Source organism: Bombina bombina, chromosome 11 (genome assembly GCF_027579735.1).
Source record: "Bombina bombina isolate aBomBom1 chromosome 11, aBomBom1.pri, whole genome shotgun sequence".
Taxonomy (NCBI): Eukaryota; Metazoa; Chordata; class Amphibia; order Anura; family Bombinatoridae; genus Bombina; species Bombina bombina.
Genome location: NC_069509.1, coordinates 25776785 through 25803239, shown reverse-complemented (window position 1 = coordinate 25803239; position 26455 = coordinate 25776785). Strand labels below are relative to the sequence as shown.

The 26455-nt window shown below is 39.4% G+C and overlaps 1 protein-coding gene and 1 long non-coding RNA gene across 2 annotated transcripts in view; one reads left to right on the top strand and one right to left on the bottom strand.

Moving 5' to 3' along the window:
- The window catches only part of LOC128641609 (trichohyalin-like), a gene marked incomplete at its 3' end in the record, with an annotated part of 32104 nt that extends 27340 nt beyond the window's left edge, over window positions 1-4764 (bottom strand). Inside the window, exon 1 of the mRNA XM_053694146.1 lies at window positions 4707-4764. Within this exon, the coding sequence (XP_053550121.1) occupies window positions 4707-4764 (58 nt within the window). The remainder of the gene's footprint in view (window positions 1-4706) is intronic.
- Window positions 4765-5251: 487 nt separating this feature from the next.
- LOC128642008 (uncharacterized) lies at window positions 5252-5493 on the top strand. Its single transcript, XR_008399607.1, has 2 exons — window positions 5252-5302; window positions 5380-5493. It is a non-coding gene; the product is annotated as an uncharacterized LOC128642008 (long non-coding RNA).
- The last annotated feature ends 20962 nt before the right edge of the window (window positions 5494-26455 follow it).

Genomic DNA, 26455 nt, shown 5'->3' with positions numbered 1-26455 from the left:
GCAGTGTCACGCCGTCTTGGGGTTGACTTGCCTGAAAGCGGAGAGTCACACCGCACCAGCACTCCTGATCGCCCTGAACGCACAGGTGGATCAGTGGCTGACTCCGCACCAACTGGAGATTGGCAAGGTTGTTTCTGACAATGGAAGTAATTTGGTGGCGGCATTGAAATTGGGCAAGTTGAAACATGTGCCGTGCATGGCACATGTGTGTAATCTAATTGTACAACGATTTGTCCATAAGTACCCAGGCTTACAGGACGTCCTGAAGCAGGCCAGGAAGGTGTGTGGCCATTTCAGGCGTTCCTACACGGCCATGGCGCACTTGTCCGATATCCAGCGTCGAAACAACCTGCCAGTGAGGCGCTTGATTTGCGACAGCCCGACACGGTGGAATTCAACACTCCTAATGTTTGACCGCCTGCTCGAACAAGAAAAAGCTGTTAATGAGTATTTGTATGACTGGGGTGCTAGGCCAGCCTCTGGGGAGCTGGGGATATTTTTGCCAAATTACTGGACGCTCATGCGCAATGCCTGTAGGCTCATGCGTCCTTTTGAGGAGGTGACAAACCTTGTCAGTCGCACCGAAGGCACCATCACCGACATCATACCATTTGTTTTCTTCCTGGAGCATGCCCTGCGAAGAGTGCTGGATCAGGCAGTAGATGAGCGTGAAGAGGAAGAGTTGTGGTGTCCATCACCCCCACAAACAGCCTTATCAGCATCACTTGCTGGACCTGCGGCAACGCAGGAAGAGGATTGTGAGGAAGAGGAGTCAGAGGAGGAATGTGGCTTTGAGGAGGAGGAGGAGGAGGAGGAGGAAGACCGAGCACAACAGGCATCCCAGGGTGCTCGTTGTTGTCACCTCTCTGGTACCCGTGGTGTTGTACGTGGCTGGGGGGAAGAAGATACCCTCAGTGAGATCAGTGAGGATGAGGAACGGGACATGATTAGCTCGGCATCCAACCTTGTTCAAATGGGTTCTTTCATGCTGTCGTGCCTGTTGAGGGACCCTCATATAAAAAAGCTGAAGGAGAACGACCTGTACTGGGTGTCCACACTCCTCGACCCCCGGTATAAGCATAAAGTGCCTGAAATGTTACCAAATTCCCGCAAGTCGGAAAGGATGGAGCATTTTAAGAATAAATTCAAAACTATGCTTTACACAGCGTATAAGGGTGATGTCACAGCACCACGGGAATGTAACAGGGGAAGAGATGAAATTAATCCTCCTCCTCCCACGACCACAGCGGCAAGGACAGGACGCTTTCCTGACGTCTTGTTGATGGAGGACATGCGTACCTTTTTAACTCCCATGCACCATCAGAGCCTTTCGGGATCCAGCCTTAGAGAAAGACTCAACCGACAGGTAGCAGACTACCTAGCTTTAACTGTGGATCTCGACACTCTCAGGAGCGATGGACCCCTTGACTACTGGGTGTGCAGGCTGGACTTGTGGCCTGAGCTATCCCAATTTGCAATGGAACTTCTGGCCTGCCCCGCTTCAAGTGTCCTGTCCGAAAGGACTTTCAGTGCAGCAGGAGGTTTTGTCACTGAGAAGAGAAGTCGCCTAGGTCAAAAAAGCCTTGACTATCTCACTTTTATAAAAATGAATGAGGGATGGATCCCGAAGGGACTGACATTGGGCGATACATTTGAATAAAAAAGGCCTGATGATGAGATGAGCTGGCTTGGGCTACAACTGGTACACAGGCTGGCCTTTTTTTTTTGTTATAAAGCCGGAGGACTTGCTTGACTTATCCGCCAACAACTAGTGTTCAAGCCACAAGCTTTTAGGGCACTTTATAAATGTTTTACAAACATCAATTTTTCTGGCCGCTGCTACAGCAGTTGCTACAACAATACCCAAATTTTTCAGTCATTTGTACATTCCTAATTTTTCTGGCCTCTGCTGCTGCTCTGTGGGTACAAAACTCAAATAAAAAAAATAAGGCACATAACAGTGATTAAACTGTTACGAATAGTACAACTAGTTAGCACACCACTCATATCTGGTTGACCATTAAATTGAACGCGAATTGCCACAAATTTGAAGGAGGAGGACCGACCAAGCATCTTTATCAGTCTCTTGGTTGCTCTAAATTATCTCCGTGTTCCATCTATGCCATACCTGTACTCTATTGTGCAAAAGGGTGGCATATGTGGTGTTTCATGCTGTTGTGCCTGTTGCGGGTCGTGGCCCATGGTATAAAAAGGCTGAAGGAGAACGACCTGTAATGGGTGCCCCAGCAAATTTTTAGAAAAATGTTCCCGGTTCCTCTCAATTATCTCCGGGTTTCTAAAATGGATGCCATACCTGTACTCGCTTGTGCAAAAGGATGGCATATGTGGTGGTGTTTCCTGCAGTTGTTTCTGTTGAGGGTGCTGGACCCTCTTATAAAAAGGCTGAAGGAGAACGACCTGGAGTGGGTGTCCAAGCATGGTTTTTTGGGCAATTTCACTTTTCCAAACAATTATCTGTGGGTTTCTAAAATCAATGCCGTACCAGTACTCTATTGTTCAAAAGGATGCCATATGTTCTCTTTCCTGCTGGTATTTTGTTTGAGGGTCCTGGACCCTCTTATAAAAAGGCCTAAGGAGAAAGAGGTGTACTGGGTGTCCACTCAATTTTTTTTTCTATTTCCCATTTGCCCAAAATTATCTCTGGGTTTGTAAAATCAATGCTGTACCTGTACTCTATTGTTCAAAAGGATGCCATATGTCCTCTTTCCTGCTGGTGTTTTGTTTGAGGGTCCTAGACCCTCTTATAAAAAGGCCTAAGGAGAAAGAAGTGTACTGAGTGTCCATCGAATCATTTGTTTGATTCAAATTCCCGGTTGCAACAAATTATCTCCGGGTTTCTAAAATCAATGCCTTTCCTGTAATCTAATTTTCAAAAGGATGCCATATGTCCTCTTTCCTGCTGCTGGTTTTGTTGAGGGTCCTGGAGCCTCTGCTAAAAAGGCCTAAGGATAAATAAGTGTACTAGGTGTCTAATCAATGTTTTTTTAGATTTCCCGGTTGCAACTAATTATCTCTGTGTTTCTAAAATCAATGCCTTTCCTGTAATCTATTATTCAAAAGGATGCCATATGTCCTCTTTCATGCTGTTGTTTCGGTTGAGGCTCCGGGAGCCTCTGCTAAAAAGGCCTAAGGATAAATAAGTGTACTGGGTGTCTAATCAATGTTTTTTTCGATTTCCCGGTTGCAACTAATTATCTCTGGGTTTCTAAAATCAATGCCTTTCCTGTAATCTATTATTCAAAAGGATGCCATATGTCCTCTTTCATGCTGTTGTTTCTGTTGAGGCTCTGTGACCCTCTTATAAAAAGGCCTAAGGATAAATAAGTGTACTGGGTGTCTAATCAATGTTTTTTTAGATTTCACGGTTGCAACAAATTATCCCTGGGTTTCTAAAATCAATGCCTTTTCTGTAATCTATTTTTCAAAAGGATGCCATATGTCAGGGATTTGGCTTGCTTGCTCTGTACCTTTAATTATCTGCCATGAGTCATCAAGCCCTGCCTACCAAGGTGATAAATCAGCTGTGTGTACAACGATCAGTGCTTAGTATTTTGTTAGCTAAACAGTATAGCAGCAGCACCACTGAGCTTTATTACTAAACCTCTACTTGATTTATTGCCTAAATCTACAACGTGTGAACTTCCTAACTAAGTCTGTTTTTGGAAAACTTTGCAACATTGCTTCCATTGAAGGGATTCAGTTTGTTTCAACCACGCTGAGCTATTTCAGCTACTACCAGGAGACAGCTGATTGAACTGTGACTTTCTAACCTCTTTCTCTGCAATCAACCGTTACCTCCTGCTTCACAATCTCACTGTATATATTTGCACCGCAATGTTATTTGACCTTTGGAAGGTTATCTCAGATCCGTAGAAGCCGATTCAGCCATCTGGAGAACTCCTCCCTCAAATTCCTCTGACTTTCAGCAGCCTGTCATTTTTTCTCTGCAGCAGTGAAAAGAGCACAGAAGCATTCAGGGTAAAAGTAACATCACTCGTTCTGTCCTGAATTTCTTAGTTAACATATTTGTGCTCTGACCTCAGTCACCTGTAGCTTGTATAAAACCCTGCTGTGTGTTAATTCCTGCTTACAAGGAATTTGAATTAGCTTTACCTCTCAGCTAAACTTTGCAATTACTAATAATAACATACAAGTGAATCTTCTCAGACACTGATACCTTTACAGAGACATTCTCTCAGTAGCATACTGTCTTTTACAAAATTGGTTTCTCAGAATAAATTCACTCTCACAATCCTGATTGTACTTCAACATCTCTGTGCAATCACATACTGAAGTGATACAAGTCAAACACTGTGTGTAATATAATTTTCAGTCAATATCTGCAGTTGAGCTTCGAACAGAAGTCCTATTCCATTACATAATACTAAGCCTTCAACCATGGAGCCAGCGGATATACCTCAACTTGTCTACAACCTGACACAGAGAGTTGATCAGATTGCTCAGGCAGTGAGAGATCTACAAGTGGAGAACCAATCACTTAGAGAGATTATAAAATATTCTATCGCCGTAAAGGCTACTCATGAGACACCACCTGAGCCTCTGGTGTCATTACCTGAACCATTTACCGGGAATAGAAAATTGTATAAGCAATTTAAAAACGCTTGCCATCTACTTTTCAACTTGAAACCCCGCAGTTACCCCACAGATAGAATCAAAGTTCTTACGGTCATCTCTTTCCATAGAGGAGAACCTAGAGGATGGGCTGATAACCTCTGTGAACATCAGGATCCTATTATATCTTCTTTAGGGATTTTTTTTGATAATATGGATGAGTTATACCTCGATAAGGACATTCAATTATCATCAGAAGCCAAAATGAGAGACCTTAAACAAGGCAAGAGACCGGTAGAGGACTATATTACCGAGTTTAAACTCTATGCAACAGATTCATTATGGAGCCCAATTGCACTCCGAAATCAGTTCCGACTTGGCTTGGCTGAATCGTTGAAGGACGAACTAGCCAGAATCGACCTTCCTCCAACCCTAGAGGCCTTAATTAGAGTTGCCACGCAGATAGATAGAAGACTCCGAGAAAGGAGATCTGAACGTACTCATACTGAATCATTCTCAAGATCTACTACCTATAACCGGAGTCCCTCTACAACTGCTAGTCAACCTACACCTATGGAGATAGGAGTACTTAGAGGTCCCTTAACGGCAGAAGAGCGGTTCAGGAGAAAGGCAAAGAGTTTGTGTATGTACTGCACAGATCCATCCCATACTGTCTCAGACTGTCCCATCCTCTCAAGGAATAAGAAACGTAAGTGTTCTTTTATTCATTCTACTCATCTATTTCAAGAAACAATAACTTACTGTAAACTATCTCTCTTATTACAGTGGGATCACAAAAGGATACACACTGAAGCCATAATTGACTCAGGAGCTTTCGGGAACTTCATTGATTCTGAAATTGTATCCACCAATAAAATTCCACTTGTGTTGAAAACAAAACCCTTAGTCATTAGAGTTATTGATGGGTCTACCATATCTAACGGACCTATCACACATCATACAGTACCACTTATGGTTGTTTCAGAAAAAGGCCATACTGAGTATATATCTTTTGATGTGTTGCCTTCACCACACTTTTCAGTTGTTCTAGGCATTTCCTGGCTTCAGCAACATGAACCTTCTATTAATTGGTCTACCTCACAGGTATGTTTTAATTCAGCATATTGTCAAAGCACTTGTTTTCCACAGCAGTTTCTACTTCACTCTCTTACAGATTCATTGCCTATACCAGAAACTTATAAGGATTTCGAAGATGTCTTTAGCAAGACCGAAGCAGACTGTCTACCACCACATCGTCCATACGACTGCCCTATCCAGTTACAACCAGGTGCCACTATTCCCGTTGGACATGTTTACCCTCTCAGCCAACCTGAATTGGAACATCTCAAGACCTACTTGGAGGAGAATTTGAAAAAAGGTTTTATCAGGGTATCCACTTCTCCAGCAGGTGCGGGTATGTTCTTTGTGAAGAACAAAGATGATTCTCTCCGTCCCATAATCGACTATAGGGAGCTCAATAAAAGAACTATAAAGAACCGCTACCCTTTACCATTGATACCAGAGATGATAGAACGACTGTCTGATGCAACCATTTATACCAAACTCGATCTCAGAGGGGCGTACAATCTGGTTCGTATTCGTGAGGGAGACGAATGGCTCACCGCTTTTCGGACGAGATATGGCTTATTTGAATACCTGGTAATGCCATTTGGGCTATGCAATGCCCCTGCCACCTTCCAACATTTTGTCAATGACATTTTCCGGGACTTGCTTGATATCTGTTTAGTAGTCTATCTTGATGACATCCTTATATACTCCAAAACACTAGAAGAACATGAGAAGCATGTCCGATGGGTCCTCTCCAGACTACGAGTACATAAACTGTACGCAAAATTGGAAAAATGTCAATTTCATTGTAACCATATATCCTTTCTGGGGTATGAGATCTCTCCAACTGGTATTAGTATGCAACATAAAAAAGTAGAGACCGTTTTGGATTGGCCTGAACCGACTACTAAAAAGGAAGCTTCTTCAGCTTTTAACTTCCTAAAGTTCAGCTTTTCTACAGCTCCCATTTTACGTTTTCCTAATCCGGATATCCAATTTATACTTGAAGTCGATTCCTCTGATTTCGCCATCGGAGCTGTTCTTTCACAAAGACAATCCCTTACTGAACCCCTCCATCCGGTATCGTTCTATTCAAAGATTATGACTTCAGCTGAAATGAACTACAGTATAGGTGACAAGGAGCTTCTGGCCATCCGAAGAGCACTTGAGAACTGGAGACATCTTTTGGAAGGAGCAAAATACCCCATAACTATATATACGGATCATAAAAATCTCCAATACTTGCAGAACAACAAAACCTTATCAGCAAGACAGGTTCGATGGTGTCTCTTCTTTGCCAGATTCGATTTCCATATAATTTATCGTCCCGCTAGCAAAAATGGGAAGGCTGACGCTTTATCAAGGTTATATACAAAACCTCCACAGATGAACCAGTCAACTCCTATAATACCCTCTGATCGATTCATTGGATTCACCTCGAAACTCCTAACCGATATAAAAAGATCTACACTGGATGACAAAGAGATACCCCAAACCCCTTTAACAGAGAAAGATGGTATTTACTACCACAGCAATCAGATATATATACCGTACAGCCTAAGATCTTTACTTCTTAAATACCATCATGATTCCCCAATGTCAGGACCTCCAGGGGTAAATCGCATGATAGAACTCCTACAAAGGAATTACTGGTGGCCTAAAATGAAACAAACGGTTCAGAGATACATACAATCCTGCATAGTATGCACCACTGCAAAATCAGAAAGACACCGACCATACGGCCTCCTCATGCCACTCCCAATAGCAAACAGACCATGGGAACAAGTCTCGATGGATTTTATCGTTGAATTACCATCATCTCAAAGACATAATACTATTTTAGTTGTAGTTGATACCTTCACCAAAATGGGACATTTCATTCCCTTTCAAAAACTGCCTACTTCCTCAGAAACTGCCAAACTTTTCTTAGACAATGTCGTAAGATTACATGGAACACCAAAATGGATCATCAGTGATAGAGGTACTCAATTTACCTCTCGCTTCTGGACAAAACTTTGCATGCTATTAAAGATTGACCACCGATACAGCACCTCTTTCCACCCTCAGACCAACGGTCAAACCGAGAGGGTAAATCAGTGGTTGGAGGAATATTTACGTTGTTTTTGTAGTCAACAGCAGGATCAGTTGTTAGATTTTCTACCCATGGCAGAATATGCCTACAATAGCTTAACAAACTCTTCCATCAAAACTTCACTGTTTTATGCAAACTATGGTTATCATCCATCATTTTTTCTAAACTCAGATCTTGCAAGTGACTCTCCACCTTTGGAAGATTTCATTAGAAAGTTAACCGACAATTTATCCAGGATCAAACAAAACATCCAAAGAGCACAAGACAACCATAAACGGTTTTATGATCTAAGGACAAGAACTCCTCCACGTTATTCTGTGGGCGATAAGGTCTGGCTCTCTACTAAGAATCTACGGCTACAAGTACCGTCTAAAAAATTCACTCATCGATACATTGGACCTTTTCCAATCCTTAAAGTGATTAATGATAATGCAATCACTTTGGAACTACCCCCAACCTTACGGGTACATCCAACGTTCCACGTTTCTCTCGTAAAACCTTACCTGTTCACTAGGGTAACTGATCCTGTTCTTCCACCTATCTTATCTAGTGGTGATACTGAAGATTACGAAGTGGAATCAATACTGGATTCACGTTGGCGTGCATCTAATCTGGAATATCTAATCAGATGGAAAAAGTACCCCCCTGAAGACGATTCATGGGAACCAGCTTCTAACATCACTGCACCCAGACTCATTTCGCTATTTCATCGCCGTAATCCTGAAAGACCTAAGCCTCGAACTGTGGGACAGCTCGCTTGAGGAGGGGGTAATGTCAGGGATTTGGCTTGCTTGCTCTGTACCTTTAATTATCTGCCATGAGTCATCAAGCCCTGCCTACCAAGGTGATAAATCAGCTGTGTGTACAACGATCAGTGCTTAGTATTTTGTTAGCTAAACAGTATAGCAGCAGCACCACTGAGCTTTATTACTAAACCTCTACTTGATTTATTGCCTAAATCTACAACGTGTGAACTTCCTAACTAAGTCTGTTTTTGGAAAACTTTGCAACATTGTTTCCATTGAAAGGATTCAGTTTGTTTCAACCATGCTGAGCTATTTCAGCTACTACCAGGAGACAGCTGATTGAACTGTGACTTTCTAACCTCTTTCTCTGCAATCAACCGTTACCTCCTGCTTCACAATCTCACTGTATATATTTGCACCGCAATGTTATTTGACCTTTGGAAGGTTATCTCAGATCCGTAGAAGCCGATTCAGCCATCTGGAGAACTCCTCCCTCAAATTCCTCTGACTTTCAGCAGCCTGTCATTTTTTCTCTGCAGCAGTGAAAAGAGCACAGAAGCATTCAGGGTAAAAGTAACATCACTCGTTCTGTCCTGAATTTCTTAGTTAACATATTTGTGCTCTGACCTCAGTCACCTGTAGCTTGTATAAAACCCTGCTGTTTGTTAATTCCTGCTTACAAGGAATTTGAATTAGCTTTACCTCTCAGCTAAACTTTGCAATTACTAATAATATCATACAAGTGAATCTTCTCAGACACTGATACCTTTACAGAGACATTCTCTCAGTAGCATACTGTCTTTTACATAATTGGTTTCTCAGAATAAATTCACTCTCACAATCCTGATTGTACTTCAACATCTCTGTGCAATCACATACTGAAGTGATACAAGTCAAACACTGTGTGTAATATCATTTTCAGTCAATATCTGCAGTTGAGCTTCGAACAGAAGTCCTATTTCATTACAATATGCTGGAAATTCCTACTCAAGCTACAAAACCTCATTTTTATGAGACTAGCTTAATTATTTTACTTAACATTCTCAGCATATGATAGAATAAACAAGCCTTAAAAAAAAAAAAAAAAAAAAAAGATGGATCCAGCTTCTATGGCTACCGAAATAACTACTTTAAATCAAAAAGTAGAAATTCTGGCACAAGGTCTAAATGAGTTAAAAAATGAAAACACCACACTCAAGAGGTTAATGAATGACTATTTTTCACAGAAAACAACAGAGCATCCAGAACCTCATATTAACCCTCCTCCTATTTTTTCTGGCATACGTTCACGTTTCCGTGAGTTTAGAAACGCTTGTATATTGATGTTCACAATGAAACCAAAAACATACCATACTGACAGAATAAGAGTATGTACTGTTATTTCGTTTCTCAATGGAGAGCCCAGATCATGGGCAGACAGGTTTTTCGAAACCTCTGATCCTATCTTGGAGTCTTTAGATGATTTCTTTAAGGCTATGTCTGTTTTATATGAAGACAGTAATACTCAAATCACTGCCGAGAACAATCTAAGGACTCTGAGACAAGGAAAAAGACCAGTGGAAGATTATGTAGCAGAGTTCCAGTTATGGGCCACAGACTCACAGTGGAATTCTGTGAGTCTAAGAAACCAATTTAGATTGGGACTCTCAGAACATTTAAAAGATGAATTGTCTCAAATTGATTTTCCAGAGTCCTTAGACGCTCTTATTAAAATATGTATTCAGATGGACCGCAGATACAGAGAACGACGCTCTGAGAAACAACACACTGAACCCTATCCAAAGAAATATACAACTAATCACCCTGACAGAGGTAACATAACACCAGTCCCTATGGAGATCGGCACTATCAAGGGTCCACTTTCCCAAGAGGAAAAGTCTAGAAGAAGACAAGCAAATTTATGCATGTATTGTGGTCAAAAGGATCATACGGTGTCTAATTGTCCTATCTTGAACCGACAAAAACGGGGTAAGATTTTATCAGTTAACCCTAAAACTGTATTTAGATGTGATACATGCATAACAATACCGTTGTCTTTGCAGTGGGATCAACATCTTCTCAAGAACGTGGCTATGATTGACTCCGGTGTTTATGGAATGTTCATTGATAAAAACCTTGTAAATAAAAATAAAATACCTTGTGTGCTCAAGCAAAATCCTGTGTATGTGAAGGTAATTGATGGTTCCACTTATTTAAAAGGGCCTATTACACACCATACAATACCTCTCTTAGTTACAACTGACAAAAATCACAAGGAATACATCACCTTTGATGTAATTCCTAGTTCTCTACACCCCATTATATTGGGATTCCCATGGTTGCAAAAATACAACCCTATAATAGATTGGTGCAAAAACTCTTTCATCTTCAACTCATCCTATTGTTCCACTACATGTTACCCGTATGTAGAAATTAATCATGTTCAAAAACAGATACCCTCAGAATATTCCGATTTTTCAGATGTTTTTAATCTCAAGGAAGCAGAAAATTTGCCCCCTCACCGTCCATACGACTGTCCCATTGAGACTAAACCAGGTACCACTATCCCTTTTGGTCGTATTTTTCCTTTGTCCCAAAAGGAATTAATATATTTTAGACATTATCTTGATGATAATTTAAGAAAGGGATTTATCTCTACCTCAACCTCACCCGCTGCCGCGGGGATATTCTTCGTAACTAACAAGGACAGAAACCCTTAGGCCTATTATTGATTATAGAGGTCTAAACGCAATCACAATTAAAAACAGGTATCCCCTGCCTCTTATCCCTGAATTGCTGGAAAGGCTGACAGACGCTACTGTTTTTACCAAGTTAGACCTCAAGGGGGCGTATAATCTTATCAGAATGCGAAAAGGGAATGAATGGAAAACAGCCTTCAGGACCCGTTATGGGCTATTCCAGTATAACGTCATGCCGTTTGGCTTAACAAATGCCCCCGCCACATTCCAATTCTTTATCAACGATATATTCAAAGATCTAATGGATGTGTGCGTAGTTATATATCTAGATGATATATTGATTTTTTCTAAAAATATCACTGAACATGTTAAGCACGTACGTTGGGTCCTTACAAGATTAAGAGAACATAGTTTCTATGCTAAAGCTGAGAAATGTGAATTCCACGCAAATACAATTAAATTTCTTGGATACATCATCACCCCAACTGGAATCCTTATGGATCCTGACAAGGTGGAAGCCGTACTTAATTGGCCAACACCCACAACGCTTAAATCTTTACAAAGATTTTTAGGCTTCTCGAATTTCTATAGAAAATTCATACAAGGGTTTTCAACAATAGTTCAACGATTAACTAAGCTCACTGGCAAACAAAAATTAAAATGGACAGACTCCGCTCAGGAAGCATTTGACCTATTAAAGAAAAGTTTTTCTACAGCACCAGTTTTGCAGTTACCGAACCCTGATTCTCAGTTCACCTTGGAAGTAGATGCTTCAAATATAGGTCTTGGTGCCATTCTGTCTCAACAACGCAAAGGAACTCAAGACCGTCATCCTGTTGCCTACTATTCTCGATTACTTACCACTGCTGAAAAGAATTATTCCATTGGAGATCTGGAGTTATTAGCAATAAATAGTGCCCTTGAGCATTGGAGGCACCTACTAGAAGGAACTGAAGAACCTTTCCAGGTATTAACTGACCACAAGAACTTACAATATCTAAAAAGAAACAAGACACTTTCTTCAAGACAAGTACGCTGGTCACTGTTTTTTGACCGCTTTAACTTTCAGCTAAGTTACAGACCCGGGTCAAGAAACATCCAGGCCAACGCTCTATCAAGATCCTTAATTCCACACTATGAGTCAGAGGAAGTCAGATCTGTCATCCCTTCGCACAAGATCTTAGCAACAGCAAGCACCTTCTTATCAGACCTACACACTGCTCAAGATATGGACAACTCCATACCAACATCATGCTCAAAGATACTGTTTCTGGGTTGTTCCATTTTAATGAACTCATATACGTACCATCATCTCTATGCAAGGAACTTCTTCAACATATTCATGACTCCCCGATGTCTGGACATCCAGGAATGAATAAAACCCACGACTTATTAAATAGCCAATACTGGTGGCCTCACATGAAGGAGGATGTCATTTCTTACATACGAAACTGCGATGTTTGTGCAAGAAACAAAAAGGCACATCATAAACCTTTTGGCTTATTAAACCCTCTACCTGTACCAGAAGTTCCATGGACCATGATTGGCATGGATTTTATCGTAGATTTACCTAACTCACAAAATTTCACAACCATTTTGGTAGTGGTTGATCATTTGACTCGTTTGGCACATTTCATACCTCTGAAGAAGACCCCAAATGCAATAACAACCGCAAATGTGTTCTTCTCAAATATCGTTAAACTACACAGTTTACCCACATCCATCGTAACCGACTGAGGAACACAGTTCACCTCCAGGTTTTGGAAAGAACTCTGTCACCTACTCAAGATAACTCCTAGAATGTCAACAGCTTTTCACCCTCAGTCAAATAGCCTAACGGAGCGTCTTAATCAGACCTTGGAACAATACTTAAGATGTTATGTATCACATATTCAAGATGACTGGGTAGACTGGTTACCCATGGCTGAGTTCTCATATAATAACGCCTACAATTCATCCATAAAAATGTCTCCCTTTTTTGCCACGTATGGATTCCATCCTTTGACATTACCCAAAACGTCTACTACATCATCTACTCCTTATGTAGAGGATCATCTTACCAATATCAAGGCATCCATGTTGACATTGAGGAAACATCTTCAAGACGCAAAAGATAACCAGAAACTTTATTTTGATAAAAAACATAAAGCACCTCCCTCTTATAAACTAGGAGATCTAGTGTGGCTCTCTACGAAAAATCTCAAGCTCAAAGTGCCAGCGAAGAAATTAGCAAATCAATACATCGGACCATTCAAGGTTATAAAGATCATTAATAGTAATGCTTTAACTTTACGTTTACCATCAACATTGAGAATCCATCCATCCCTCCACGTCTCCCTGCTAAAACCTTATCTTGGATCAACAGATTCATTATCTCACACTGATACCACCTCAATTGTTGATGATCAAACTGAATACGAGGTTGAGAAGATTCTTGACTCTCGCCTGCGACATAATAAGTTGGAATATTTGGTTCATTGGACTGGGTACGGAGTAGAAGAGGATTCTTGGATACCTCTGAAAGATATTCATGCTCCCCGTTTACTTACTGAATTTCATAGTAATTATCCTTCCAAACCGGCTCCGAAAACACGATACGCTCCTTCCTGAAAGAGGGGATCTGTCACGATACTGTCTCTTTAAGAAGATCCATTACCTGCTCTAAGTTCACTCCCCTTAAATAGCTTGATCAGAACACCTGTAGTTGCTTGTTTATTGAATCACACTTGCTGACAACTTTCAAGCCAGACAGACCTACCTGCTAAGGTGAATCGTTACCTGTATTCAAGTCTGAAAGCTCTTACACTGAACTATCTTGTTCTTGGAACTTGGACAATCTAATTGGAATAACCTCTGTATTCGCTCTGGATTAAAAGCACTACAGGAAAAGTTTATTCTCTCCAAAACTTTACCGCTGCACTACTGAATCCGGAACGCTGTTCAGTTGACGTCATCTGCTCTCTGTCAGTACACAGAGCGCCTTCCTTCTCACGCTGCCGGATCTCTCCTCCTCTCTGCAGCACAGATCTACAGCTCCTTGCTGAACAGCTGACAGGCAATCAGCACGCATTCGGTTTGACACAGAAGAGCCTATTCTTTTCCGCAAGTATTTGTAACATAGTCACTTTATATTAAGTTACTTTCTTAATATCACTTGTTGCAATAACACATGACCGGATGGAGTATGAACTGTTCCTTGCTGCTAGAATATTGACTCTCAGTTTCTCTTTGTATGCTAAGCAATATCCTCACTAAACCTTGCACTGAATTAATGAAACACAGTACAGACGAACAGGTTGTTATTTTTCTAATATCCTCATACCTGGATCTAATTTCTGTGTTAGCCTAAATCTGTTTACTAATTAATACAATTCCTGCAATTGAAAACCATTCAGTTGTGAAAGAAGGATATATTTATTTTTATAATTCATTGAACTGCTTACTAGTTCGAATATCCACATATCAAGCAAAGGAATATATGCTGGAAATTCCTACTCAAGCTACAAAACCTCATTTTTATGAGACTAGTTTAATTATTTTACTAAACATTCTCAGCATATGATAGCCCTCCTCTGTGGAGTATGGTAGAATGTAGAAATCAAAGATGATTAGCATCTGCGTAGTGCCAGTAAAAGAATACCTTTTCAATAAATATAATATCACTGTTGGAAAGGGACAATAAAAGACTTCCCCTCTCAGGGGTATGGTAGATGCCTTTCAATCAAATAAATGAAGCAATTGCCAATGGTTGATGCAAATAAAATATCCTTTATTTTAGCACAAAACCAAACCGGTGTTTGTGCTGGTGAATTAAAAAGTTTCCGGATGGTGTAGAGTTAAAAATGTATGCAAAACTTTGGGGTATTTAACTTCCCAAGCAGGCTCTGATGGTTGTTTCCCTGATTTTGCACAAACAGTTTAGAGGATTCCTTGATGATCCTTGTTGATTTCCCTTTAGTAAAGAGTAGAAGTTCAGTTTTTTGAAAATGAAGATAATGTCGATTCTTGAAGATTCCTGTGTAGATTTTAGAAGATGTGAGGTGTTTTTAAACCTCCACAGGTCTTTCCTTTCTTCGGATGGCGTTGGATACACTTGTGCTTGACAAGTGGTCTCTTATGCAAAAGTTTAGGCACCGCTGACAATTTCCATGATTTTCATTTATAAATAATTGGGTGTTTGGATCAGCAATTTCATTTTGATCTATCAAATAACTGAAGGACACAGTAATATTTCAGTAGTCAAATGAGGTTTATTGGATTAACAGAAAATGTGCAATATGCATCAAAATGAAATTAGACAGGTGCATAAATTTGGGCACCCTTGACCTTTTGTTGATTTGAATACCTGTAACTACCTAGCACTGATTAATTGGAACACACAATTGGTTTGGTGAGCCAATTAAACCTTGAACTTCATAGACAGGCGCATCCAATCATGAGAAAAGGTATTTAAGGTGGCCAATTACAAGTTGTTGTTCTCTTTGACTCTCCTCTGAAGAGTGGCAACATGGGGGCCTCAAAACAACTCTCAAATACCTGAAAACAAATATTGTTCAACATTATGGTTTAGGGGAAGGCTACAAAAAGCTATTGCAGAGATTTAAGCTGTCAGTGTTCACTGTGAGGAACATAGTTAGGAAATGGAAGACGACAGGCACAGTTCTTGTTAAGGCCAGAAGTAAAATATCAGAAAGGCAAAGGATGGCAAGAACGGTCAAAAACAGCCCACAGACCACCTCCAAAGACCTACAACATCATCTTGCTGCAGATGGTGTCACTGTGCATCGTTCAACAATTCAGCGTATGGGAGAGTTACGCAGAAGAAGCCTTTTCTGCACACACGCCACAAACAGTCACTTGAGGTATGCAAACGCACATTTGGACATGCCAGCTTCATTTTGGAAGACGGTGCTGTGGTCTGATGAAACAAAGATTGAGTTATTTGTTCATAAAAAGGGGCGTTATGCATGGCGGCAAAAGAACACAGCGTTCCAAGACAAACACTTGCTAGCCACAGTAAAATTAGGTGGATATTCCATCATGCTGTGGGGCTGTGTGGCCAGTGCCAGTACTGGTAATCTTGTTAAAGTTGAGGGTCGCATGGATTCCACTCAATATCAGCAGATACTTGAGAATAATGTTGAGGAATCAGTCACAAACTTGAACTTACGCCGGAGCTGGATATTTCAACAAGACAACGACCCAAAATACTGCTCAAAGTCTACTCTGGCATTTATGCAGAGGAACAAGTAAAATGTCCTGGAATGGCCATCCAAGTCCCCAGACCTGAATATCATTTAAAATCTGTGGGGTGATTTGAAGCGGGCTGTCCATGCTCGGCAACCATCAAACCTAACTGAACTGGAGATGTTTTGCAAAGATGAATGGTCCAAAATACCTTCATCCAGAATCCAGACACTCATTACAGGCTATAGCAAGGGTCTAGAGGCTGTTATTTCTGCTATAGAAGGCTCTACTAAATATTGATGAGATATTTCTGTTGGGGTGCCCAAATTTATGCAACTGTCTAATTTCGTTTTGATGCATATTGCACATTTTCTGTTAATCCAATAAACCTCATTTGACTACTGAAATATTACTGTGTCCTTCAGTTATTTGATAGATCAAAATGAAATTGCTGATCCAAACACCCAATTATTTATAAATGAAAATCATGGAAATTGTCAGGGGTGCCTAAACTTTTGCATACGACTATATATATATGTGTGTGTGTTTGTGTATACTGATTTTCAGTATTATTATTTTATTGTCTAATTTCGTTTTGATGCATATTGCACATTTTCTGTTAATCCAATAAACCTCATTTGACTACTGGGTGAGGGGAAGGAGGGTACAGGGACATATATGGCAAAACTGTTACCAAAGTTTTAACAGTATCAGTTCAGAATTTCTAAATGGGTAAATTAAGTAATCAATTTCATTAGAGAAGAGGGTTTTAATAAAAAGTGACCATTTTGCAAAAAAGACAGTAATATCCTGTTCATCAGTTCGATTAGTATCCATCTGTTCTAGAATGCATTGTTTTTTCAGACAGCTCTTAACCTCCGGAATACTGGGGGTCTTCCTGCTTTTTCATTTTTTGAAAATTAGCTATCTAGCCACTAGAATGGCTGTATTAACAAATCTGTATTTTAACTGCCGATTTTTCGAGTCCTCCTGGAGAAACAGTATGTATGTCAGTTTTAATGTCATGGGGGAGATCCCTATTTTGTTGAGCCAATACTGTAACTTGAACCAGAAATGTCTAATCCCTGGGCACTCCCATAGCATATGCACAAGATTAGCCGCTGGTAGTGAACATCTAGGACAAGTATGGAAGTTAGAATTTCCATATCTAAAACCTTTATCAGGGGTAAAATACGTCATTAAAAGTAGCTTAATGTGAGATTCTCTCCAGGAGATGGAGTGAGTTGTTCGTATTACTTCAAGAATTGAATCTTGAATGAGATCAGTGTTCACATAATTCGCCGAAGAACTATACAAAACTGAGGCCCATTTGGACGAAATCTTTTCCAGATTAATGTTACCCTTTAAAGAACTCATGGCTTGATAACAAGGGGAAACTGACATGTGTCCATTTTTGGCTAACACAAGCCAGTTTTCTATGCTCCCTAAGGTCCATTTCCAGCCAACTTATTTGTTAGATCAAACAGAAAGTGTCTTGCTTGTAGATACGCGTAGAAGTCCTTTTGAGGTAAATTGAACTCCTCACGAAGGGAACCAAACATTTTAATGCACTTGTTATCAGAATCTAATATATGGAAAACATTATGTAGGCCTAGTCTAGACCACCTTTGAAAGGGTGATGTTTGGAGTCCTGCTTGGAATTGTGGATTACCTAGCAAAGGCATGTATTTAGATACCCCATAATCTTGGTCCAATAATTTACAAACTTTTCGCCAAGCCTGGAGTGGATTAAATATAGTTCTCATTTTTTTCACCTCATTAGGTAGTACACTAGAGTTACAATGAATTATTGCTGAGGGCAGAAATGGAGCAATTACACTTCTTTCTAATTCGTTATTTGTTGCATAATCTTTACTGAAAATCCAATCCATCACTAGACGCACAAGAAAAGCATAATTATAAATTTTGAGATCTGGCAAAGCCAGCCCTGCAAATTTTCTAGGGAGGGAGAGTTTAGCTAGTGAGATTCTGGGTTTTTTATTTTGCCAGATGAAATAGCTCAAAGCAGAGTTAATCATTAGAATGTCGATTCTCTTAAGAATCAATGGAGTGTTTTGGAGAACATAAAGAATTTTGGGAAGACAGACCATTTTGTATAAAGCTATTTGGCCTGATAAAGATAAGGGGAGGTTATGCCAATTCTTCAGGCTCTCCTTTATTGTATTTAACATTGGAGAAATATTAAGGCTATACCACATGTCAGGGTTTGGAGAAATTACAATACCAAGATATCTAAAGGATTCGGAGACAATCGTAAATGGTATATTTAAAGGAGGCTTATTGGAGTGTTTAATCCCCATGAGTTCAGATTTAGTAGTATTCACCTTGTACCCAGAAAAGGATCCAAACTGTTCTATAGTTAAAAGAAGTTTTGGAATATTCAGATGAGTATACAAATCTATTTTCATTTCCTTCTTACCTATCATGATCCCTCCGAGATGGTGTCTGATGTAGATAGCGAAGGGTTCAATAGAGAGGTTGAAGAGGAGGGGGGAGAGGGGACATCCCTGTCTGGTACCTCTTTTAAGGAATATATCTGAAGAAATCAAACCATTAACTAACATCCTTGTAGAGGCAGAGTTATATAAATTGGTAATAAATTTAAGAAAATTACCATTCAAACCAAAGCGTTGGAGAGAATAAAATAGGTGGTCATAATGGACTGAGTCAAAGGCTTTCTCTGCATCTATTGAGATAATTGCTAAGTCCGAGGTGTCCCCTCTCTCCCCACCCCTAGCCCCTCCCTAGTTTTGAAATAGTCAATGGTAAGAAAAACTTCTCTTATTTTAGCCGAAGAATTACGTTTAAACATAAATCCTGCCTGGTCCTTGTGTATGATGGTAGGAAGGAGGGACTGAAGCCTAAATGCTAGAATGGACGTGAATATTTTATAGTCTGTATTTTACAGAGCTATGGGCCTATATGATTCCTTTTTTTCAGGATCTTTCCCTTGTTTTAAAATTAATGTAGTATAAGAGGCAGTAAAGCTGGAGGAAGGCTGGGTACCCTTAATATACATATCATTATATAATGAGGTGAAGTAAGAAACAATTACAGGAGATAGTATCTTATAAAATTCGTTAGGAAGGTCATATGGGCCCGGGGCTTTATTCAGAGAGAGATCTTGAATTGCTCTGGATACTTCAAGCTTCGAAATAGGAGAGTTAAGGATTTTGGTCCTTTCATAGTTACGCCGGAGCTGGATATTTCAACAAGACAACGACCCAAAATACTGCTCAAAGTCTACTCTGGCATTTATGCAGAGGAACAAGTAAAATGTCCTGGAATGGCCATCCCAGTCCCCAGACCTGAATATCATTTAAAATCTGTGGGGTGATTTGAAACAGGCTGTCCATGCTCGGCAACCATCAAACCTAACTGAACTGGAGATGTTTTGCAAAGAGGAATGGTCCAAAATACCTTCATCCAGAATCTCATTACAGGCTATAGCAAGGGTCTAGAGGCTGTTATTTCTGCTATAGGAGGCTCTACTAAATATTGATGTGATATTTCTGTTGGGGTGCCCAAATGCATGCACCTGTCTAATTTCTATTTAATGCATATTGCACATTTTCTGTTAATCCAATAAACCTCATTTCACTACTGAAATATTACTGTGTCCTTCAGTTATTTGAAAGATCAAAATGAAATTGCTGAACCAAACACCCAATTATTTATAAATGAAAATCATGGAAATTGTGAGGGGTGCCTAAACTTTTGCATACAACTGTATATATATGTGTGTGTGTGTTTGTGTATATATATGTGTGTGTGTTTGTGTATATATGTGTGTGTGTTTGTGTATATATGTGTGTGTGTTTGTGTATACTGATTTTCAGTATTATTATTTTATTGTTTTTTGTTTTCATACCTTGTGAATGTAACAATTGGGCTTTCTTGAGGTTGTGAAAGGGATATGAAACCTAACATTTTTCTTTCATGATTCAGATTCAGAACATGATATTTTTTTTTTTTACAACTTTTATTTATAACCAGCAGAGCATACAAAGAATAACAGTAAAATAAATTTGGCACCACGCAGGGCCCATAACTGACAGCAGAGAAAACAGAAATTTGAAGTTGAGAACAAAAATATTTATCAGTATTGACCCGGTTTCTCTAAAATTAAATTGTATACTCTGCAGGGTTTTTTCCTTGTTTTAACTTCATATTTTAACAATTTCTTGATTATAACCTTCGTAGAGAAAAGGCAAAAAAGAAAAAAAAAAAGAAAAAACACACTCAAAAAAAAAAAAAAAAAAAGGGGGAAAGAAAAGGGAAGTGAGAGAAAAGAGAATATGTAATTATAGAAGTTAACGATCATTATCCGCCTCTGTAACCGAGGCGGAGCAGAATCTATTTGTGATGCCTAAGGACTAAAGTCTCGGAGCAGTGTCATTTTTATATAAACTCTAAAATTTTCCCTATTTTTCCTGGTGTCGTAATGGGTTCTTTATCCGAATCTTAAATGTTAGGTTAGTTTATGATCAAGGACTAGATTTGTGGTAAAGCAATAGCCACCACTAGAAAGACAACCCAAAGCCATACAACATGTAACACACATTCACACATAACGTCACTTGTAGAAAAAAAAAAAAAAAAAAAAAAAAAGAGAAAAGAGAAGGGGGGAGGGGAAAGGATATCCAACCCTTATCTCCAGTTACCAGATGCCAAGAAGAACTATTTCTGAGTTTTTAAATGGAAAAATCAAATAATCAATTTCCCTTTCTTGAAATGTTTTTATAAAAGCTGCCCATTTGTTAAAGAATTTTCTTATATCCGGTTCTTTATCAATATTTGTATCTTTTTGTTCTAATACACATTGTTTCTTTAGATAATTCTTAACTTCAGTTATAGTTGGCACAGTTCTCAGTTTCCATTTTTTGCAGATCAAGTATCTAGAGGCCAAAATAGAAAGATTTACTAATTTTTCGTTACTCCGAGCGGTATTATTAATATTTAAACATAATATGATTTGATATAATGATAGAGAGGTTATTTCGATTTTCAGAACATTTTTGAGCCAGTATTCCAATTTACTCCAAAATCTTCTAATCTTGGGACAGTGCCAAAACATATGCGTCAAGTCTGCCGCTGGATAGTAACATTTGGGGCATTTATTGAATTGTTGGTTATGCACTCTAAGACCTCTCTCCGGGGTGAAATAAGCCCCGTGAAGGAGCCTAAGATGCGCCTCACGCCAAGTAGCCGAGATAGTGGTAGATGCCACTTTGTTAATCGATGACTGGATAGTTTTTGATACAATAGTACTTTGAGATATTAGAGAGGACCATGCCGTTGCCAGCCCATCTAGAGTAGGGGTGGCCTTGCTGGCACTGAGTAAGTGATAACACGGTGAGATAGACATGAGGCCGATTTTGACAAGACTTAGCCAATTTTCCAACTTTCCAAACGCCCAGTGCCAGTCGGCCTCTTTAACTAATTCAGCTATGAAGTGTCTTATTTGCAGATATGCAAAAAAATCTTTGTTAACGAGGTTGAATTCGGTCTTTAGTTCTTCAAAAGTCTTAATGCATTTTCTTTCGCTATCTATCAGAGAGGAGATCTTTGCCAGGCCATTGTTGTGCCAACGATTGAAAACCTCTGAATTTATGCCTGCTTGAAATTGTGGATTTCCTGTCAGAGGAAGGTAATTTGAGGCAGTGCCATTTATTGCCAAGAGTTTAATTACTTTCCACCAAGCTTTTATGGGATTATATATAGTTTTAAATCTTTTGATTTTTTCTGGGAGTTTCTTTGGCAAGCAATGGATCAAAGCCAATGGGAGATATGGTTCACAAACATTACGTTCCAATTCATTATTGAGAACATAGTCTTTAGTGAAAATCCAGTCCGTGGTTATGCGTGCAAGAAAACTAAGATTGTACAATCTGATATTTGGTACTGCTATGCCTCCAAACTCCCTTGGTGCAGTGAGTTTGGTAAAAGATATCTTGGATCTTTTCCCTTGCCATATAAATTGTATGAGTGCAGAGTTAGTTGAGCGAATGTCTTTTTCTAACAGGATTAGTGGAACATTCTGCAAAATATAAAGAAGCTTAGGGAGGAGAATCATTTTAAACAGTTCTGATCGCCCAGAAATAGATAATGGTAGATGCTGCCAATCCTTTAGTTTCTCTTTGATGTTAGTTAATATAGGAAGTATGTTTAGTTTATAAAGGTCTTTAAAATTGATCGGTATATGAATCCCAAGATACTTAAAAGATTCAGAGACCTCTTTAAATGGGGTATTTGTGATGGAATTATTATTTCTCCTCAGCCAACAAATCTCAGATTTTGATTTATTCACTTTGTATCCCAAAAAAGAGCTGAAGTGGTCAGTTATTTGAAGAAGGATTGGTATATTAAACTTTGTGTTAGAAAGATAGATTAAAAGATCATCGGCATATAAACCGATCTTTACCTCATAATTCCGAATTTTTATGCCGTTAAGTGATTCCCTTAGCATGATTGCGAGAGGCTCAATTGCTATATCAAACAGAAGCGGGGAGAGAGGACATCCCTGTCGCGTCCCCCTCTCTATTACAATTGGGGGCGAAACAGTATCATTTATTATCAATCTTGTTTGGGATTGATTATGCAGATTATCAAGAAATCTAGGGAAATTTCCTTTAATCCCAAAGTTTGTTAGAGATGTTATTATATGATTAAATACTACTGAGTCAAACGCCTTTTCTGCATCAATTGATAGAATGGCTAGGTCCGGGGTGTCCTCTCTCCCCGCCTCCGAAGAGGGGCTATTCTGGGTATAATCCAGAGTAACAAGAAGTTCTCTGATTTTTGCCGCGGAATTTCGCTTATTAAGGAAGCCAGCTTGGTCTGTATGAATTATTTTGGGTAAGATGGTCTGTAGCCTGTTTGCTAAGATGGAGGGCATAATTTTATAATCAGAATTCAATAGAGCAATCGGCCTATATGACTCTTTTTGCAATGGATCCTTCCCCCCCTTTAAGATCAAGGTTGTAAATGACGCAGAGAAGGAGGGTGAGACCGATTTGCCATTGAGATAGATATCATTGAAGAGATTGCCCAAGTAAGGTGTTATTTCAGACGATAAAATTTTGTAGACTTCATTCGGGAGTCCATCCGGGCCCGCCGCTTTATTGAGAGAGAGATCGAAAATTACTTTCTCTATCTCTTCTTTTGAGATCGGGGAGTTAAGGCTGGTTATCTCATCAGCCAAAATTATCGGAGAGATGATTTTGCTCCAGAACTCTGAGGCTTTCGCATCATCATATCCTTTACAAGTGTATATGTTTCGGAAATATTCTATGAATAAATTAGATATTTCTTCAGGTTTCAATAGCTGCTTTCCATTGTGTGCAAGTCTTTCTATCATTGGTTTATTTCCTTCATTTTTAACTAATCTAGCTAGCATTTTTCCAGATTTATTACCAAATCTGTATAGTTTAGCTTGAAATCTAAGTTCTCTATAGGTTTCTTGGGTCAGTAAAAAAGTATCTCTAATATTTTTAGCGCGGATATACTTCGCCCAGCTTAGGGGTTTTTTTTCAAGTAGGAAGTGATTATATGAGTTGACCAGAGAGTTGCACATTTCCATTTCTCTCAGCTTAACCTTTTTAGATATCATAGCAGCATAGGCCGTGATTTCCCCTCGGAGCACTGCCTTTGCAGCCTCCCAGAATATTTCTGGGCGCTGCACATAGTCTTTGTTAAAATTAGCATATTCAGAGAACCTGTTTCTCATCCATTTTTTAAATTTAGAATCTGTATTAAGATGGTAAGGAAAGAAGAAACGCAACATTTTAGGCCTGGGCTGGTCAAGGTATAATTCAAGGGAGATAGGACCGTGGTCAGACAAAAGAATTGGCATTATTTCTGCTTTGACTTTTGTTATGGGTAGGCGTTCGTCAATTAAGAAAAGATCGATTCTAGAGAGGGTTTTATGGGCTTTAGAGAGGCAGGTAAAGTTCTGGACATCTGGGTTTTGGACTCTCCAGATATCTCGAATTGCAAGATTATGTTGAATTTTCTTAAGTATTTTAGAGTCTAAGTTATCTTTTTTCTGCTTTAAATGTTTAACCTTATTCCTAAGTCTGTCCAAAGGGCATTGTGGTGCCATATTAAAGTCACCCCCTAAAATTAGATGACCTTCATTAAGCAGCAAAAGTTTTGATTGCATTAGGTTCCAGAACTCTGGGTCAGAATTATTTGGGCCATATACATTACAAAGTGTATAGATTGCTTGAGCGATCTTGAGTTTCACCAGAATATATCTCCCCCCGGAGTCAGCCTCGGAGTGCAAAACCTTCACTTCAGCTCTTTTCCCAATTAGAATAGCCACCCCTCTTTTTTTCCCGACACTCGGCGCTACAAAAACTTCCTTGACCCATTGTGCCTTTAATTTTAGAGATTCCTCTAAGTTTAAGTGGGTTTCTTGAAGGAAACCGATATCTGTATGGGCCTTACGGAAGTGGGCGAGTATCGCCTTTCGTTTAATAGGGGTCGAAATGCCTCCAACATTCCAAGACACAATTTTAAGTTTATTTATATCTTGTGGCATTTACAAACATAGAGATGGAGCAAGAGTGAAGAGGGAAAAAAAACAAAAAAAAAAACAAAAACAAAACCCAGTCATACATTCATCCACACCGTCCCCAACCCAGGGGGATTCCCTAGTCATAGGTCTCATCCTTTCCCTCAGTATGAAGATCATCTTTTAGTTATATTAAGAATTTACCGTCCTAAAAAAGCTCTCAGCCATCTGAGCATCCTCAAACAATTGTACTGTGTTATTCACTACAACTCTAAGTTTAAAGGGGTATATTATAGTAGCACGATGTCCCTTTTGAATGAACTTAGTGCAAATGGGGGCTAGCTCTCTTCTTTTAGAAGCTGTATAAGCTGAGAAATCTTGAAAAATCAGGATCGTAGCATTGTCTATGAGGATAGGCTGGTTATTGCGGTAGTGTTGTAATATCGTATTCCTGTCCTGGAAATTGAGTAATTTCGCTATAACAGGTCTCGGACGCGTAGAATTTTTATTATCTAAGCGGACATTACCTACTCTGTGTGCTCTCTCCACTATAATTGGAGGATAAGTTGAGGGAATTTTTAAAGCTTTGGTAAGTTTGTCTGATATAAAAAGACAAGTTATCATATTGCTTGTCCTCTGGAAGGCCTATTATTCGTATGTTATTTCTTCTGGAGCGATTTTCTAAATCCTCCAGTCTGTCATAAATTTTTTGCATGTTATTGCTTGAGGTCTCAATTTTTGAGCTATGTACTGTTGTTAGATCATCTAGATCTGATATTCGTTGTTCTATGTCCTGAATTCTAGTAGAGAATTGTCTAATCTCTTGGGATAATGACACAATGTCTTGTTTAATCTCTGCCCTGAGGGCCTCAAATTTAGGTGCTAGAGCGTCTGAAATACTTGCGACCAGGGTCTGTAAGGTAGTGGATTCAGGAATAGGTATCCTGTGAGGTGAGATAGGTAGTGTCTCAGTAGCGAGTTCTTGAGTGTTCTTGGATTTCTTATCCCTTTGCCTGGCTGCCATATTTGGGGAAAGTGTTTTGGATGAAGTGGAAAAAAATTTATCCATATGCTACGTGGGTGTGTGTGATCGTGAGAGGAAGAGCGCTAAATCTAGCGCTTGCAAGTGAAGGAAGGGAAAAAAAAAAAAAAAGAAAAAAAAAAAAAATAACCAAAAAAAAAAATCAAGGGGGTAGTGAGAATGTAAGGTCCCGGGGGGGTTAAAACCGGGACAGTGGGAAAGTGTGGGTGTGATAGTGAGAGAAAAAAATAAATAAGGCAGTCAGAGAGAATTAGGCCGTGAAAAAAAAAAAAAAAAAAGTGTTTCACAAAACAGTGAAATTGTAGACTACTATGTGCTTGAGCTACCCTTGAATTGCTCTAATAGAGTCTGTCAGGGTATGTTAAAATTATCAAGTTTCTACGTGTGTGTGTCTGGAAAAATATTGAGGGTGAAAAAAAAAATGTATTGAACAGAAAGGGAAAGAAAGATAGAGACCTAGTGAGGGTTTGAGATACTTGAGGATTTACTGTGGATTCCAATGTGTGGACT